At 49.7% G+C, this 18763-nt stretch overlaps 1 protein-coding gene across 1 annotated transcript; it reads right to left on the reverse strand.

The window, feature by feature from the left end:
- Nucleotides 1-435: 435 nt before the first annotated feature.
- LOC114032642 (CREB-regulated transcription coactivator 1-like) lies at nucleotides 436-18039 on the reverse strand. Its single transcript, XM_027848003.1, has 6 exons — nucleotides 17905-18039; nucleotides 15059-15361; nucleotides 11806-11907; nucleotides 4273-4359; nucleotides 2655-2835; nucleotides 436-802 (listed from the first exon to the last, which is right to left on the reverse strand). The coding sequence occupies exons 1-6, from the start codon at nucleotides 18037-18039 to the stop codon at nucleotides 591-593; spliced, it is 1020 nt and encodes a 339-aa protein (XP_027703804.1). The 3' UTR covers nucleotides 436-590.
- Between the last annotated feature and the right edge of the window lie 724 nt (nucleotides 18040-18763).

Raw genomic sequence — 18763 nt, forward strand, 5'->3', positions numbered from 1 at the left:
GGAAGCGGCTGTAACCAAGCAGTTGGGGAGTCAGAACCCCCAGAGCTCTGCTTTCTCCACCTCTGGGTCTGAGGAGGGGCCCCAGAGTTATCAGCTTGGAGACTTAGAGCCTGGAAGCAGGAGGGGAAGGAGGGAGGGAGGGAGGGGATGACTGCAGAAATGGCAACTTGAGGAGCACATGGACACCAGCCAATGGTTTTGGTATCTTACAGAGAGAGACTGCTCAGGCAGTGGCCACGCTGCTTCACGTTAGTGACCACATACACCCCCCTCCTACTGCAAGAACAAATTCACAACCTCACACTGGGACTTGGGCGGGAAGGCGGATGCGGGATCCAAACTCATTCAAATGGCAACGAGTAGACTGAACCAAAGGGTCCAAGATGGCACCAAGGGGTGAGGCTGGGGGGTGAGCAGATGAGAGGGTGGCAGCACTGCAAGCTTAGAACGACAAGCTTTACTCAATTGAATGGGGCAGAGCGGCTGCTCTCAGGAACCATGGAATCTGACTCCACTGACCCGTGGGCTGTATTCAGTTCGGCTGGGCACCAGGAAGGTGACACATTCCTAGGCTCAAGGTTGTCCACACCCTACAGCCGGTCCATTCGGAAAGTGTCCTCTGTGGCAGGGTCAGTGAGGACCATGTCAGGATCATTGAGCATGTGAAGCCCATCTAGGGTTAAAGGGTCAATCTTGAGTTCGTCCAGGGGGAACTGGGAATCGGAATCGAAACTGACATCACCAACTCCTGCCAAAGTGCTGGTCAGTTCTTTTGATAAACTGGGAGGGGACTCCCCTGTCACTGGAATGGGAGAGAAGACACAAAAAAAAAGGATTAGCTTCTCCACTCCAAACATAACATCCCCATCCAGAGAAAAACACATTGTGACTCAAAGAGCAGAGTTCAGCCTGTTGAATGTCTCAGGCTACACCTGAAAAGAGAAAAGCTGATTCTAACTGGGTAATACTTGGGCTTTTCACATCGTGCTATTCTGGGGCCTAAGAGAAGGTATCATTGTCATCAGTATGAGGGGGGACATAAAGAAACATATATATCAAGCCTTGGGGGAAGATACTTAAAGCAAGAATCCAAACTCTTGCTTGGAATTGCTTCTGTAAGCCAATTAGGACAGATGAGTGTGAGGAGAGGGATATCAGGAATGTCAGAGCTTGGATGGCCTTTAGAACACAGAACAAGGGAAAGAGAGCAGAGCGGAGACGACTCTGCCACGATTACTGTTAGGGAACAGGGGCCTGACCAGGACAGAGGCTTTACACCATCCCAAGTCGTTCTTGAGGTCCTGAAGGCCTATACAACTTCCCTTAAGATAAACACATATGTCAACATGGTAAATTCAAATGCACCAAGTGAGGCTACACTCTTCCCTGTATAAAACCAAAGCCCTATGCACAAGGGGGATGGGGGTGTGCTGTCAGAGACTGCATTCTTTGGGGGTCACATTTACACCATGAACACTGTCTGCCCGCACTTGGCCCACTGGCTCTCTAAATGGCAACTCAGTAACTGGTTAACCAGTATTCTTGTTCTGGTACAACACATGTTCTGGTGTGAGGCGTCTCTTCCTCAAGGAGACCACAGGATGCTATGTAACAAGCCCTGGTCTGGGAATCTGAAGACCTGGTGGAGAGTCTGACTCAGCTGTGTGCAAGACTGTGGGCAAGTCTGGGTGGGTCTCAGTTTCTTCATCTGTAAAACACTTACCAGATGCCAGTTCCCAGGCTTTCCTTCAAACCGAAAATCCAGGGAATCTGGTCTCTTTGAGCAGGGAAGCCTGCTGCTTCATAAGAAGGGCCAACCCAGGCCATTACTCCTCCACTCCAGGAATGCAGGCCCAAGTCACCCAGTCTTTAAAGTAGAGCATATATACCACTTTCCCCAAGAAATTTCACATATTGATAGAGAGCCAATTCCAAGCCCTAACCCCCAGCACAACTCATTCCTATGCCAATAGATGGATAGATGATATACATACATAAATATAATATATATACACACCCAAAACACATATACATATAATTACATAGCATCAGAAAATGTGCATGTGGTAACATACGAAAGTGTATCTGTATTTCTGTAGATGTATTTGCACGTTCCTTGTCTTAAGGGAAGATATTCATTTCAGCAGAATTCGACAACCATTCATTAAATGCTGACTAGGTACAAGGTATTATGATAGGCATTAGAGATAAATAGACAAAAACCAAACAGTCCCTCAAGGAGCTATATTCTACTGGGTATGAATTTGTTCTTTACCAAAAATATAACCAGCAGAGTGTTACAATTGTAGTTGAGTGCTTAAGAGACAATAGTGATGATGACAGTGATGGATGGTAGTAACAGATGATGGTGCTCATGAGTGGTGAGGTGATGGTATTCATGGGTGGAGCAGGTGATGGTGTTGAGGGTGGGGAGGTGAGGGTGTTGATGGGTTGAGGAGGTGAGGGTGCTGATGGGCTGGGGAGGTGATGGTGCTGATGGGTGGGGAGGTGAGGGTGCTGATGGGTTGAAGAGGTGATGGTGCTGATGGGTTGGGGAGGTGATGGTGCTGACAATGGCTAGCAACCACATAGAAGGAGAAAGGAGAGCTGTGGAAGTCTGGTCTCAGATCCTCAGGGGAGAGGGAGGAGCTTACCTGTAAGGATGATGTTGGGGATGTTTCCGTGGCTTGAGTAGTTTAGCTGCTGTGAGTCCTGAAGGCTGCTGTGACTCCCTGTCAGTCCCATCATGGCAGCCTGGGAGTAGTTAAGTGTGGAGCAGGGGCTGTAGAGGCTGTTAGAGCTGATAGCGTTTTCAATCATATTAAACTGTTCCAGCTGAAGATCAAAGCACAAACCAAGCATTACCCCAACCACATCAGGCCAGAGAATCCTGCTGCCTTGTCCAGCTCAGACTGTGCACACAACTCATCCCCAGAGGACAAGCAAGAACATGCCCCAACTGGTTTCTGGACTCTTTACCCCTGTCTTTTTCCATCCAATTCAAGTGGGTTAAATGCTTGTTGAATGAATGAATGAATGAATGATGATGATGGCTCCTGCTGGTATCTTTAAAGAACTGCAAATAACCTTAGAAGAGAGTCTGCTCAGCTTTTTCCAGAGGAAAGGGGAGAAAAGATACTGCTTTAGGGCACTTGGCAAAGCCTTACTCTCTGCCATCTCTTGCCTCAAGCTAGCACAAAGGCACACATATCTACAGCAGGGGTGCCCTGCTGTGAGCGGGGCTCGGACACAGCCTCCCTCTGATCTGCGGTTCAGACCTTCCTCCCTTCTTTCGTTCTCTCATTCACCTTGGAGGACAAGGTGCAGAAATGGGGTGCTATCTGCCTGAGGGAAGGAAACAAAAACTACCCAAACGGTGCCTGTTGCCCTGGAGGCCTCTGGGTTGGGATTCAGACCAACAGCTTACTTCTCATTTATGAAGCACTTCTCAGACACTGCCTCACTTGACACTTCACAGTTCATCCCTGAAGTGAGCAGGAATCCACATCCACTCTGCAGATAAGGAACTAGAACTCACTCACCCTGGGTTAAATGACTCATCTAGGGTCACAAAGCTAGAACGTGACAGAGTCAGCACTTGAACCCAGGCCCTGGATTCTGAGTCAAAGAGTAAGGAGTCTCTTTGCCACATCCAGCAGGTCAACTTTGATAATCACTGAAGTGGAGGAACCTCACGGGCCACAAGAATGATCTGAACTGAGCCCCAAGGAGGTCAAAGGACCGTAGGAGCACAGGAACCTCAGAAGCCCAAGGCCCGCGTTTTATTGAGGAGAATACTGAGGCCCAAAGCAGAGAAGCCCAGGTTCTCTACCTCCACCTCCCCTTTCTCCTAGCCTCATACTCTTTCCTACGAGAAGCCTGCTGAGAAAGGCTTCCATATTACCTAGTATGATATGTTAGAAAGAGTCTTGGCCTGGGATTCAGGAGAGCTGGGTTCTAATTCTGATCCTGCTACTCCATTTGTGGTTTGTGACCCTGAACAAGGCACTAAACCTCTATGGGCCTCCCTGTTACACTAGGTGATTTTAAAGGTTCTTTTTCTGGCTGTAAAAACTTCCATCTCAGATGATGACTTTCCTAAGTGAAATGCCAGAGTTCACTGATTGGGGAAAAAAAGGACCTGGAGGCTGGGATCGGACGCTGCGGTCCAGGGACAGTGGCCCCAGCCACAGAGGGAAGCAGAAAGTGGCTCGCTATTGTAGCCAGGAGAAGTGGACATGCCATTCTAAGCAGGAAGCTTACAGGGCTCACCTGATGGGACAGGGCATTAGCCTGCCTCGCTGTCATCTGCTGATCATAAAAGGAGTCCCCAAAGACGCTGCCCAGGACGGAAGAGTGCTGCAGATAAAAGAGAGTCCTGCTGTCGTGAGATCCCCCACACCTGGCGGGCCACTGAACAGGTGGCAGGCTGCTGAAGCCGCTTAGAGCAGCTCTGCTCCATGGCTGGCTCAGTCAACCTAATCAACAAGGCTCAGACTTTGGAGACGCTGACTGCTGGCCTGACTAGGCCCACGACAAAAGACAAAACAAAACGGTCCCTCAAGGAGCTTATATTCTACCGCGTACGAGTTAAAACACAACTAGCAGAGTGCAACAACGGCCAACACGAACAGAGCCACATCCTCCCAGCAATATTCTCCCCCTGGGGCAAAGAGCAAGACTGCCCATCATGTCTGTAGAGGTAGGCACTGAAAACAAGACCCAGTCACACCTGGAGGTAAGGGCCCTAACCTCACGGCCACCCCAGGCAAGGCCATAAAGAGCCTTCAGGCCAGGCTGCTTCCGTGGAGGCTGCCAGCTAATGGCTGTGACACTGGCCCAGAAAGTGAGCCCAGCCCTCCAGGGTGCCCAACACACGCTCCTGCCACAACAGCCTGACTGCCTGGGATTTCCAGGAAGGAAAGCCTACAGGCTCCTATACCCATCTTCAACTCTCCAAAATGTATAGGACACATCAAGGACAGAAACAGATGAACAATGAAGCGAAGGCTAAGCTCAGCCACTCAGGAGCAACTTTGCCATTTCTATAATTTCTGACTTTGCAGGGAACTCGTTATTCAAACTATGCCACTGGTTACCAGCCTATCCCTCTCACTCCAAGGACAACCCTACAAACTGAGGAGCCAAAGTGGCTCCTCCTCCTCCCGTCCTCTGCATTAAGCTGGGAGTTCTGGAGAGAGTGGGCCTAGGAGCCATGGGGGAGATGCCATCGTGGCTTCTGACATCCTGGATGAGAGCTCAAAAAAGCGTCCCACCTGAGGCTGGAGGAGCTCCCTCCATGACACCCCTGACAAGGTCGAGGGACTCGAGCCATGGCGAGCTCACTACTTCCCAAGGCAGTCAGTCTCTTCCAGGATGAGAACGCTTTGATGGGTACAAAGCTCTCCTTCATCCGGAGCTGGAATCTGTCTCCCTGTTCCTTTCCTTCCTTGGTGGACTCTGACAAATTCCGTTGTTTAATTAAATCCAACCAAGGCATAGAGAAGAGAATTTTTCCTTCAACGATCAGGATATCAATAAACCTTAGCAACCATCACCTGCCTAGTGAGAGTGAACAGGAACAGAATGACACCGTGTGGCCACGCTGCAAAGACCTGAGGCACAGGATACAAGCACGTAGCTGGAGACCACGGAGCCTTTTCACTGAGCAAGGACTAGGAAAACACACAGCCAGCTTCCTTCCAGAATCCTCCCCTCCAAAGGGCACGTAAACACACACACACACACACACACCAGAACCCTCCATGAATGCCTCTTTTACAAATCTTCCAACAGCTCTTCGTAAGAGGGAGTTGATGGACAACCAGCACAGCACCTGTCTTTACTGAGCTATTAAAACAAGACAAAGGAAATCTGTCTCCCAACAAGCCGAGCCTGCTGAAGGACACCCACACCATGCTTGGAGACCTGTGGTTTGGGGAAAAACAACTCTCATCCTGATAATCAAAGCAGGCCAAGGCTGAGCCAGGGAGGCGGGAGCCAGGTGCTCTCTGGGTGGGCAGGGGGTGAATGGTAGTGGTTCCCCATACCCTGAGCAGTTGAATGGAATTCCAGTTGAATCTCTAAGCCAGGCAGTGCTAGGATGGGGTGCTCCTGGAAAGGCCTACGTGAAGGCCCTTCTGAGAGAGGTCACTGGGGGACTTTAGGATGACAGCTTCTCCAGCTAGACTCAGATGTGCACGGGTCTGTGCAGCCCAAGCGGCTGCTGCCCCAGGAAAGGGAACTGGATTTAAAGGGAAAAGGCCTGGATCTACCACTTGCTAGGAGTAGGCCCTTTAGCAAGTCTTTGTCCTCTCTCTGCCTTAGCCTGCTGATTTGTAAGAAGAAAAGGTTGGACTGGAAGGTGTCCGGGGAAGCGTCCAGCTCTGCCATCTTAGGACTTCAACAAACTCTTCCTCTTTCTCATCCAGTTCCAGGATCTATCATAAGAGCTAATAATAGTTTACGCTTCACCAAGTACTTTCGTGTATTACCCCCAGTGTAACTTCGCCTAGAGCCCTCCATCTTAATCCCAATTAAGATGATTTTATTTTCCAGAGCTTCACCCAGAGGTGGGAGAAGCAGGCATTAGGGACACCACAGAAAGCATGCCCTGTTCAGGCAGGGATGGGTAGCACTGGAGTTCCTGTTCAGCTCAGAGCTTTTGTGATTGTATGAACAGACAGGAAAGCCCAGTGGTTGGCCCAACTTGGAGGAAGCAGCCATTCTGACCATCTTTTTGTTCTGTCTCTAGGATGGTTTTCTTCAGGAGGAAGGGGCAGAGAAGGTGAACCCCAATCATGGTCGCTGGGCACATCACAGGGGATGAGAAACTGTGAAACAAGTCATTTACATGGAGCTTTGGAACTCGGAAAGACAGGGTAGTCCAAAAGGAGGCAGCCACTCTTGGGCAGGGGCTGCCACCACCTCTGATCTTGTTATCCCACAGCTCAGCTCCTGGGGGGCCTCATGAAGGTGCTGAGGGACCCCACAGGGACAAGCCTCCTTCCTTAATTTCAGATGCATCATTGTCAGTGCACAGATGTTTATCTACCCTAAGCCCAGGATGTGGCAAAGCTCATCATTTCCAACACAGTGCTCTGGAGCACACAGTAGATAGACACTTAAGTGTTTGCTGAGCTCCCCCAAAGCCCTGAAGAGGTTAGGTGGTAGATGACAAGTTCTCTCTAGATTTGGTCCACAGGACCCATCAGGAGCCTAATATACATTTGTGTTCAATTTTCCAAAGGCACTAAGGGGGACAGGAAGTGGATGCCAGGTCTGTGAACTCTGTACCTGGTCCAGCAGCCAGCACAATGCTCTTAACTGTCAGGGAACTGAACCAAATTGATCAAGGGCTGCTGGGACACAATAGATAGGCTAGAACCAGGTGTGGAGACAAGAGGAAGAGACCAGATCAAGGAGGGGTTAAGAAAGCAGAAGCCACTAGGAACACCAGGTGGGCAGGAGATGGCAAGGGAGGTTGGCTACAGGAGCTGGAGCTGGGAGATATTTCCCCACCTTCACCCCCGAGTTACAGCCTGACTTCTGTTTTTGTCTTTAACCCTAAAGACAAGGACCTACCTCCCAACAGAGTTTGACCTACCCCCTTCTATGATACAAGTTCATCCCAACTTAACCCAGGGTCAGCCCCAACACCTTTACCATCACAAAGTACAAACATAAGAGGCAACTAGGACCAGATAACTTTTCTTTTCAAAGGCTTCTGGGACTGGCTCTCCCCAGTGCAAACTTATACAGGCTGAGCAAATAGACTGAGTATAGTAGATTGGGCAGACTGAGAGCCAGCTGACAGGAATGACTGGCTTCAGCACCGGGGAAGGCTGACCCTGAGAGTTTGGGGCCTCCCCTCAATGGAAGGTTTCTGCCTCTGCCCCCAAGTTTAGTCACCACTAGTAATGAAGGCAGAGGCAAAGGCAGAGGGCTAATAAGCAGGCTCCGGACCTTCACACATTTGCTCTCTGGAGTAAATCAGAATCATGAGGTGCAAAGCAATGCTGTGTGGACTGGGGCAAGAAGTTAACTGTCTCCTGCATGGGAACAACCCCAAGAGAGATACTCAGGTAGTGCCTCAGGGTCCAAGGGTCATAAGTCAAGTGACTGGCAAGGCCTTCTGCCAAAACAAGTCCCATCCTCATTTCCACCTTGGGCCTGCAATCTCTGGAGCATGAAAAAGCATTCCAGTGAAGGCCTGGGGAGTCAGAGTCTACTAGCCCCGGTTCTGCCACTAACCACCTGAGGGACCCTGGGCAAATCAATCCTCCTCTCTGGGCCAGAGTCTTCTCATCTGGAAAATGTGAGTTGAACTAGCTGAGCCCTAACCTACCAGCAAACTCTCATGTCCTAAGGTCTAAGGCCCCTTCCAGCTCAGACGAGAGAGTTGCCCTGAGCTCCTTGTCTAAAGGCATGACAACGGACTGATGCACCACATTTCCCAGGGCTCAGTTACTGGAACACTACCCTTGCCCTCCTCTTTCTCTGAGTATAACTTTCCAAGAGATCAGGATAAAGGCCCACAGGGTCAGAATGCATGTTCTATACTACAAGAGCACAGGGGGTTCAGTTAGTGGCAGGCTATACAGACACTGGGCTGACCAACACCATACAAAGAATTTCAGTGGGAAAGTCCCTTCCAGGTGAGAGGTGGACGTCAGGAAAGAACATAACCAGCAAACAAAATGGAGAGAGAAAAATAACCTACTTAAAGGCATATCCCCCATGAATGTGTTCATCTGAAAGAGTTGGAAGACTTGGAAAGGGAGATATCGTTTCCCTAAAGGGGCGGCCACATCAGATGAGGATGTGCTAAAGGAGTCATCAGTCCATACCCCTAAGAAAATCTAGAGGGAGGACCGCTACTTCTCTGAAGTCATCCCATGGTCCCCTGGAGAACATGATGGGTATTAGGTACTGTCTGGATAGCCCTCGGCCAAACCTCTCTTTCCACTGAAACCACTTAAGTCACGTGCACCTAATGGGTGGTAATCTTCCAGTTTTCAAAAACGACTCTATAGCAAACCACCAACAAGGTATGAGTATGAGGTAGGGCTTCTGTAAGTGCCCTTCCTACATTCTGGTGGAGGTGTCAGAGAGATAGTCAAAGGACGGGGGCAGGGGGTTGGGGGAGACAAGGGGCCTAAGGCAGTTTACGACCCAATGGAGGGGGAACTCATATCTTTGTGTAAGGTAAAGAGGAGCTGGAAGCTCCCCTATTTGGACCACCCATATGTAACAGGATCTTAAAGCCTACCATTAAAGACATTGCTTTGGGCTAATCAATGGCCTTTCCAAGAATCCCCAGGGTGGGGCTGAAACCTTCTGAATGGTTTTGTTGGATTGGTTTCAGAGAAGACAAAGAATAGGTACAGAAGGAGGAGTGAGAGGGCACTAGAAGGATACGAACCCTACCTACTTCATCCTGGGTTTGGACAATACTAACACTGGGCTGCCCAAACAGCCCATCTACCCATCTACCCAATGAGCAATGGCAGAAGAATGTTCTATTGTGTTCTCCTGAGGTGGCAAGGAGAAGATTCTCATTTTTCTCGTTGGCCTGTGGGAAATAGAGCCAAACATATTGAAGTTACAAAGTTTCAGTCTCAACAGCTAACAACAATGCCAGGTCTAGGCCTTGCTAAATTTGCCTGGTCTGTGGAAAACAGAGTCAGACACGGCCTATGTTAAGAGGCTCTTGGTCAACAAGTTGTTCAAAAAGAAAAGGCAGGCAGGGTGTGTTGGTCCTGTAGGAATGTTGATGGCAACGTGCTATTCTGGTCTATCTCTGGGATGTGTCCGAGGTGAGATGGGGAGATATGGAACACCAGGACCTGCATGACCTGAGGAAGCTCCCTGACTGGCTGCAGAAGGTGGCATTGCTTACAACCCCCCCCCCCCCCAATAATTAAAACCTGGGATGCACAAGTTAAATTCTGGGAAAGAGAGCTACCATTCTGGGGCCTTGAATACTCCATGGCCAATGGCCACGAGGCAGCCAACAGAGCAGACCCAAAGGCAGGCCTGCGGAGTAGGAGCGCAAGCTTGAGAAGCATTAGAGACAACTAGTCAGGCACTGGGCAGATGCTCTGTGGGTACTCTAGCATCCTGCAGTGATAACCCTTTTGTAACTTAATTCTTCAGCAGCCCTGGGTTTGCTCTTGACTAGCTCTCTACTGAGTTTAGCTCTCTGGATCTTAGCTTTCTAATGCCATGAAATATCCCTAAATAATATCCCTAACCTGTCTAATTCACATGGCTCTTATAAAAACTACTCCAATGGATTGGTGATACCATCAGTTTGGAAGTTCCCTCCAATGATGTAGATCCCAACAGGCTTGTTATAAAAAGAGCATTTTATGCATTATAAAGGGCTTTGAACATGTGGGCTAGTATTGGTAATTATTACTCTCTTGTTAATAAAATCCCTAGATGAACTAGGTATGTCTTGAGATTGGTCCAAAGGGAAGTGGATTCTTAGAGCCACAAGAACCATTTGGATGATGACAACAGTGGTCAGAGAAAATGGACAAGGACCTGGGGTCTAGAGAAGCAAGCCCATGAGCCCAATTCTGTCTGGGAAATAGCTCTGGGACCACAAGGCAGGCAGTGGGGTACCAGTCGCTGAGGCCTGGGCTGGCATAGAGTGCTTCAGGCCTGTGGGCTCACAGCTGACAGAAGCCATCAGCAGCCAGGGACGGAAGCCTGCATCAGAGTCCTGAGACCTGAGCTGCACCCCAGCTCTGCCACCACTTGGGTTCGTGGGCTCAGAAAAGTTCTTTTCCTTTTCTGAGTCTCCATTTCCTCAGATACCAAATGGGGACGGTGACTCTGTCACTAGCTCTTTTCCCTCGGTCACTGGGAGGGAAGTATGTTTTTTAAGCCAGAAAGCGCTACAGAAATGCAGGCTGTGATGATGGGAAACCCAGAGGACCTGACATCTCCAGCCTTGCCTTGCCTCTCCTCTCTGTGGCTATGTCTGATAGGATGCAGCAGAGACAAGCAGAAGATCTCCATCCTTAGCCTTTCTAGGATCGACTCAGGCCGTGAAGCCTCCTCTACTAAAATCCCAGAGGCCTCAATTGTACAAGGGTTAGTCACAAGGGCAGAGGCTCTCAGGAGGTTCAAGCTGGCTGGTGGCTGCAATGACAATGGCTGAGCTGTGTGCCAATCGCAGAAAGGGTAGAATCATTAAAATGATCTTGACTAACACAATCACGTTACAAATCTGACTTTAGCTTCACATCCCACACTATCTGTAAGTCAATGTCATTTGTAAGGTCCCTAGATCCAACAATGCTGTGGACATCCCGGGAATTAGGGGCAGTATCACAGAACACAAGAACAGAAACCTCGTCTCCCCAGCCCTGATGCGAGGAGCTAAGGCCCCTTCGAGATCTACATCCTATGTTCTGGAACGAAGACACTATAATTCTGATACGATGACAGCCACTAGCTTTGACATTGTCCTTGTCACAATCCCAAGCAAACACTTCCCCATTCGACTGTTACTGCTCTGTCTTAGCGTGAATGACCTTAGATGAGGCATAGGTCTGAGAAGTACTCCCAGAAGCCAGAGAACCCTGGTCAGCCAGCCAGAGCACCTTTTCCCAGTGAATGAAAAGGAGTGGCCTTCTCTGGCTAGTGAAACATTCTGTCTCTGAGTGGGACCAGACAGGATGAGACATCAGTGAAGCATGAGGCACAGACAGTGACAGTGAGTGACCATGGGTTGGCAATGGACACACTGGAGACAGGAAGCAAGGCTTATGGAAGCACAGAGTCCCTTACTTGAGGGGAGCTGCCAGGAGAGAAGCCTTGATTGGAGACAGGAGAGGTGGGAGACTGGTTGGCTGGGGAGCCAGCATTACTGCGGTACTGCTGGAGTGAACCCTACAGAACAACACAGAATTAAAGACCGTGGGATCGATGGAAGGTTGAAAGGTTATATATTGATTGGTGCATAGCTGGAAATGCTCATCAGCAATTCTAAGCTAGGACGATGCAGCTGTCACAGAGAGCAGGAGCCCTGGGCTCACACACCACAGGCTGGACTCAAGCTCACTGGAGGGGCCCGATGGCCAGTGCAGGTTTTCAAAGATCGTGATCTTTGCCAGTAGAACCCCATTATCACTTTATTTTCTGGCCACACAGATTTGGCTGGCCTCTCACATCCTCTCAGAACAGTGCTGAAAAAAAAAAAAAGCCTGATACAGCTATAACACATCTGGCTACAAGGTAGGTCTCAGAGTGATATCACCGATACTGGATCATAAAGGGGTTCTACTGTGTCTATAGCCTGCTGGCCAAGAGAAGCTGGGTACGGTCCAAACTGTCAGTACTTTTCACTTCCAGTCTATCCTGGCCCCATCCCATTCTGCTTTCCCCTCCCCTCCCCCACCTTCTTTGCTTCAAAGACAGGGCTGGTCTCAAGCCCCAGTCTGAGCACCACAGAAAGTCCAAACAGATATACACATCTCTATTTTAATTTGTTTAATATACACTAACTCCCAAGCCTTACACCTCCCTTCCCACTTACAGGCTATACTGAGGGTGCTTTGAAAATTGCGCCCTTTATACTCAGCCTCATTTTAATCTGTTCCTTTGACATCCTTTTTACAGAGGTCCCTTTTCTCTAGCAGAGGCCACGGTCAGCGCTTAACTGGTCAGGTTATTTGAGCACAGGGCGAGTTAGACTTAGGTGAAGGGCCTGGGGTCAAAATGATTTCTCACATTCTCTTGGAAGTTACTGTGAATAAGGGTTCCAAGGTATCTGGGAAGGAGCATTTCTCAGAAGATCCCCAACCATCCTGAAGCCCTCTTCTAAGATACTGTACTGGGAATTTAGGTACAAATGATTTATTTGCAAATGGGAAGTCCTACAGGGAATCAAACTACCTCCACACCGGTCTTCCTAGGAGACAGTAATGTACCATGTGGTAGCAAGCCCACTCAATGGAAAACAGTAATCAGCATTAATTAAGTGGGCAGGAGAGCTCCTCAAAGCCTCTTCCTGGGACTGCTCCAGATGAAGAGAGCTCCCTATTAGAAGCTTGAGACAGAAATGCCCGAGGACCTGGAGTCCCCTTCAGTGGTACTACAGTGGGGCCCTGAAGCAGCTAGGGAGAAGTCTCATCCAGTGATTATAGGGGAGCTACTTGAAAATGCCACAGAGTGACTCCTGTTATCATTTCCACAAAAGGCAGAGAGCTGATCCTGGAAAGATCTGGATTCGAGTTCTGCTTTGGACACGTGTAGGCTGTGTGACCCAGGGGCTGTAGGTAATTAAGACTCTAAGTTGCAGAGGTGCTGGCCTGTGTTGGAAGGGGGGCTCCTCAGGTCGATGAAATCGCAGATCCAATCTCTATTCCTATCTCTATATCATTTCCATTACTTTGAAATGAAAACTCGAAGGCTCGGAATTTCCAGGGTTTGGCTCTTTTTATGTGTGAAAAGATTGAAAGCAAGTATAGAACATTTGGATTTGATTCTGCAAAAATTCACAGCTAGGAAGGGCCAGTAAGCAGGTTCAGATTTGTCCTGTTATTTTTTTTTCTCTTTGGTATCCAAATCCATATTCTCTGTTGGTGGAGGGATCCTACCTTTCTTGGGCCCTTTTCTTCCAGGGCTGGCCAAAGCAACAGCCTCCCTTGTCAGAGAATCATGGGAAATGGTGGGCTCTGTCACCAAAGGACAAGGGCAGCTCACTCCTGTATCTCTCTGGAGCTGTCCAAGAAGCCCCAAGAAGCTACCATTTATTTGTCATTTGCCTTATACCTATATACCCTATATACCCTTCCCACTGAGGACACTAGAAAACAAATGAGTCCTACAATGGGGAAAAGACAGGGCACAGCACCAAGTGCTGTCAAACCCTCAAGTTTTGGTGGGCACCCCAAGGTGGAGAGAAGTACTTCTTGTCTTCTCTTGCAGGACATTTAGCCAAAGAAAAGGACTCATTCTGCACTGTGATTGGACAGCTTGCTCTGATATTTTGTCTCTCCTTTCCTTCCTAAGCTCCTTCTCCCTGACACTTTCAGGAAGGCCGAGGCACCTGAGGCGGCCCTTAGCTCTTCTTGGTGCCAATTCTTGGAACCTTGCCCCTCCTTCCAAAGAAAGCGCCATGTTAACGACTCCCTCTGCGGAGATGGCAGCCCGGGACCCTTATGGTGACCGGTCTGTCTGTTCAGTGAGATGCCAGCCCAGTGCTAACTTCTGACAACTGCTTGGATGCTGGTGAGTCAGAAAGAAACACTCTGAGTTCATTTGAAGAAGCTGCCGTTATCAGATGCATAGTAGTGACTCACTGTGCTTAAAATTAGGAACCTGACAAACTTTAAAAGGCGTTCCTCACTCAGCAGCCACAACTGATCGCGAACGGCACACTCTAATGAGCTCTGAGCCTTGATCCATTCTATTCTGCGGTTGCCAGCATACAACACAGGAAGGAGGACACTAGCCCCAGTACCCAAAGGGATCCAGCTGCATTTGTTAGCTCAGATAAGCACCTATTTGACTCCCCTGACATCCCTTGCCCCACCTGCGTAGCCTCCCACTTTGGCTAGCCCCTTCAAGAAGATGCTAGCATACGTCCATAGGCCCAGGTGGCCCATGTTCCACCTTTACATTTGGAGTGCAAACTCCCCGAGGCCCCAAGGGGCCCGGCAATGGGCCATGCGCTTGGGGGCAGAGAACCCAGCTGGCTGGTGCACAGCCTCTCAAGGGTGGCCATCAGTCATCACGTGATGTCTGTGAGGTCACAGAAGGACCCCAGTGCAACGGTAGCAGGAGAACCTGGCCTGACAAAATCAACTTTCTTCTGACACACCGAAAGGAAGTGTTAAAAGACTTAATGTATACATGCACCTCAGCCAGGTGAGAAGCCAGAGAGGCTCTGCAGAGAGCAGAGGAAGGCCCTCACCCTCCCTGAGTCTATACACACAGAGCTCCATCTCCTCCCAGCTCCAAGGCCCCCACCGCCCTCCGCCCAATCTCAGCATCTTTCACTGTCTGCGTCCTTCAGGCTGCGGCACCACAAACTTACCGAGGTGATGTCTATTCCCATCGATGGCTGGGCCTGGTTGCCTGGAGGGGACTGGGGGATAGTAGATGGTACTGTGACCGAGAGAGGGGGGAGTGGCGGCCCCCGCTGTAAACCCGAGCTCGGCATTAAGGGGGTGGTCTGGGAGAGGCTGCTGGGCACCTGGGGCTGCTGTGGCTGTGACTGGGGCTGCGGCTGCTGCGGAGGCTGCTGGGGCGGCGGCGGCGGTGGCTGCTGGGAACTCGCTTGAGTGAAAAAGGAGTATGGCAGCTGCTGCTCCAGGGACAGAGCGTCCATAGCCACGGCCTGAGAAGGGTAGACACGAGACGGCAAAAGTTGTCAAACCATTCCTCTGAGAGCATCTGCTAACTACAACAATGGGCACTGAGGGCAAGCGAGCACCTTTCAAATTCAATCCACACACAACATATGTGATTCTGGGCTGACTAGATGATCTCCAAAGCTGGGAGGCATGTGAACTCTCTGTCTGCCACTTGTCTGTGAGTCAACAGGCCCAATGGAAAGGGCGTTATCTGCAGACGGCAATGCCGTCATTTGTAAAATGGCATGGACAACAACAACAGCGGTCACAGTTCGTGGTCCTGAAGAGCCTCATCTCGGACAGAGCCCTTTGTATCCATTCTGTCCTCTGATCTTCACAACACTAACGAGGTTGATCAGGCTAATGATGTTTTTTTTGTTTGTTTGGTTGGTTTTTTACAAGGGAGAAAACTGAGGCCCCAAGAGGGCAAATGACTTGCCCAAAGTCACTCAGCTGCTAAGCAGCTGACCTGGGTTTCCTGATTCACAGCCAGTATCAGTGTTAAAGGCCTGCATTCCATAGCCATGGGACAACCAGTCTGGGCCTTATTCTTCCTCTGGGGCACGACTCTCTTCTCCAGGCACTGTGAGGGAAGGGCTCTCAAAAAAAGGCAGTGGTTGTTGCTGTGGGTGGGAGCCCATCCAGGGTCCCCGCCCTCCCATATAAAGGTGTGGGCTGTGATGCAGAGTTTCACTGCTCCCTTGGGGCACTCAAGCCTCAGTCCTGACTCCATCCTCTGCCAGCTCTTTCCTGAGGCCTGGTTTGGCTAGGGCCAAAGGGTTAGCTTGACAGCGAGGTTTGTATCCAGGACTCCTCAGGACTAGTCTACATAGAGGTTTTTGCTGCTAATGCACCTCCCCTCCTTGTCTCCAGGGCCAGACTCAGGAGCTACTCATGGGATTACAGACTTGAAAGATGAAAGGGGACTTTGCTGATATCCAGTCTCACCCTCTCATTTTATGGATAAGGAAACAGAGGTTTAGAGCTACGGAAAGACAACTGAGGGTCACAAAGTGAGTAAATATCAGAGGTAGGATTTGAACTCGGGGCTTCCTCATTCCAAGGCCAGCATTTCCTCCACTATGCAAAGTTGCCTTTTTTTGGTTTCAATGGCACTTCAGGCTTGCTGGAGCATGGACATATACCATAAATTTAGCCAAAAGAATCACTGAGGAGGTTCAATCCTGAGAAAAGATAATCACACAATGCATTCTAAATTCAAATGTGACAGGGCCTCAGTTTTCCCATCTGTAAAATGAGGATACTAATTCTGCCTCATAGCTTTGGGGGAAGATTAAGTGAGAAAAGGCATGAAAAGCATACTGCAGTCACAGAGCACTACACACATCCAAATTATTATCAATTTCATTGGCTTAGACAGGGCTACTATGAGGAAATCATTTTGTGAACTTCAAAGCACTGCACAGTGTGCGTTATTAAAGCGATCAGTGACTGCCCTCTGTGCACACGCGAGATGGCGGGGCCTGGCGGACAGGGCAGGAAGGTCTGTTCCAGTCTCACCTTGGACACTAGCAAGGCATTTATTTCTCTCCACTTGTTTTCTCATTGTCAATTGGAGGCGACCTAAGTCATGAGTTTCTCGAGAGGCTCAAATAACATAACGTATGTGGAGTGCTGCTAGGTCAACACTAATTGTTAATGTTATTCCATGGAGATATTGGAGAGGAGGCGGTGGCCATCAGCAGAGGCAGAGTCGGCGAGCCCCCGAGCTCGATGCCACCTGGCAGCCTGCCGGGACCAGCTGCCACGACCCTGAGCAAAACCTTGCCAACACAGATGTGCCGCAGCACAGGGGCACGCTTGGCTTTCTGTACTGAACGCCCGTGGCCACTCCAGGGTGCACCTGGGAGCAGACAGCAGTTACGTGCTTGTGTGAAGAGGGGCGTTTAAAATCTGAAGCTAGGAGGATTATGAGGAATCCTGGAATGTTGGGGCTTGGGAGGGACTGTGGAGATTATCTAGTCCATTACTCCCATTTTATAGAAAGTTCACATTTATATAGCTTTTAAGATGCAGCTACCAAGGCCTTGGAGGAGGGAGAAGGAGATGTAGACAGGCTGGGATTAGAACCCAGGACCACTGATGCTAAGTCCAGGCCATTAGGACACCAAGATGCCCCCACAGGACAGGGATAGGGCACACTGAAGGCACTTAATAAATATGCAATGAAAACCAGCTTTCATTCTTCCTCTGGTATTGGTTTTACCAGCACTATCACCACAAAAGCCCTCCAAGTACCAGTATTTTATGCCTATTCTACAGATAAGAAACTGAGATTCAAAGAAAGTTCAATGTGGTTTGAAAGCATCAGAGCTAGTCCTCAGGGCCTCGACTTCCCAGTCCAGGGCTCTCTCCACTACACCACAATGGTGCCCCCAAAGCTGGGTCACTTCTAGTCTGGGATCAAATAAAAACTCGGACAACCCAAACCAGACAGCTCATCTCTCTTCTCTCCATGTCTAGCCTAACAAATGTGCACTCCCAAAGGTGACAGGCTCCCGTGTACCTGAGTGATTGGCGACAGAGGGGAGAGCGTGGGAGACATCTGCTGGCTCTGCTGCCGTCTTGACTCTGCGTTCAGGGACAGGGGGCTGACCGCTGGCTGACGGTGCTGTTGGGAGGAACCTGGAGTCGCCAACATGCCTGAAATTCAAGAAGCAGCCAGCTTGTGGGCCAGGGCCCTGAGCCCTCCTGGATTCGTTCTGCTGAACAAGGGTCCTGGTGGGATCCCTACAGCTCATATCCCACCACCTCCAGCTGATAATAAAAGTCAAACCTTCCAGTGATTAGGCCAGCACAATGGACCCCCTGTGACTGGCTCCTGTGCTGGCTGAGTAGTTCAGCCACCCACGATCTTCTGGGGACAAAAGAGTCCCTGGGATCGGGCAGCGATAAGGGCAGAGGCACCCTGACATCAACGCTACTCCATTCAAAGCTCTGAGAGTCAGAGAATCACTGAATCAGAGAGATGGAAAGAACTGCAGAAATCATGTACTCCAAACCCCTGTTGGAAACATGAATCATTACTAAAATTCCCCACAAGGACGTTCCCAAATTACAGAACCTAGAAAGGTCCAGTCATCCTCAGAGTGTTTGAAAAGTATTAAATAATAGTAAACACTTGCATAGTTTCAAAGAATGCCAGTTCTGAGAGGGCCCTTAAAAGAGAGAATGTCAGACCTGGGACGGGGCCTTTAGAACAGAGAATGTCAGAGCTGGGGGGGCCTTTAGAACAGAGAATGTCAGAGCTGGGGGACCTTTAGAACAGAGAATGTCAGGCCTGGGACGGGGCCTTTAGAACAGAGAATGTCAGAGCTGGGAGGGCCTTTAGAACAGAGAATGTCAGAGCTGGGGGGGCCTTTAGA

The sequence above is a fragment of the Vombatus ursinus genome, unplaced genomic scaffold, assembly GCF_900497805.2.
Source record: "Vombatus ursinus unplaced genomic scaffold, bare-nosed wombat genome assembly UNPS02005554.1, whole genome shotgun sequence".
Lineage (NCBI taxonomy): Eukaryota > Metazoa > Chordata > Mammalia > Diprotodontia > Vombatidae > Vombatus > Vombatus ursinus.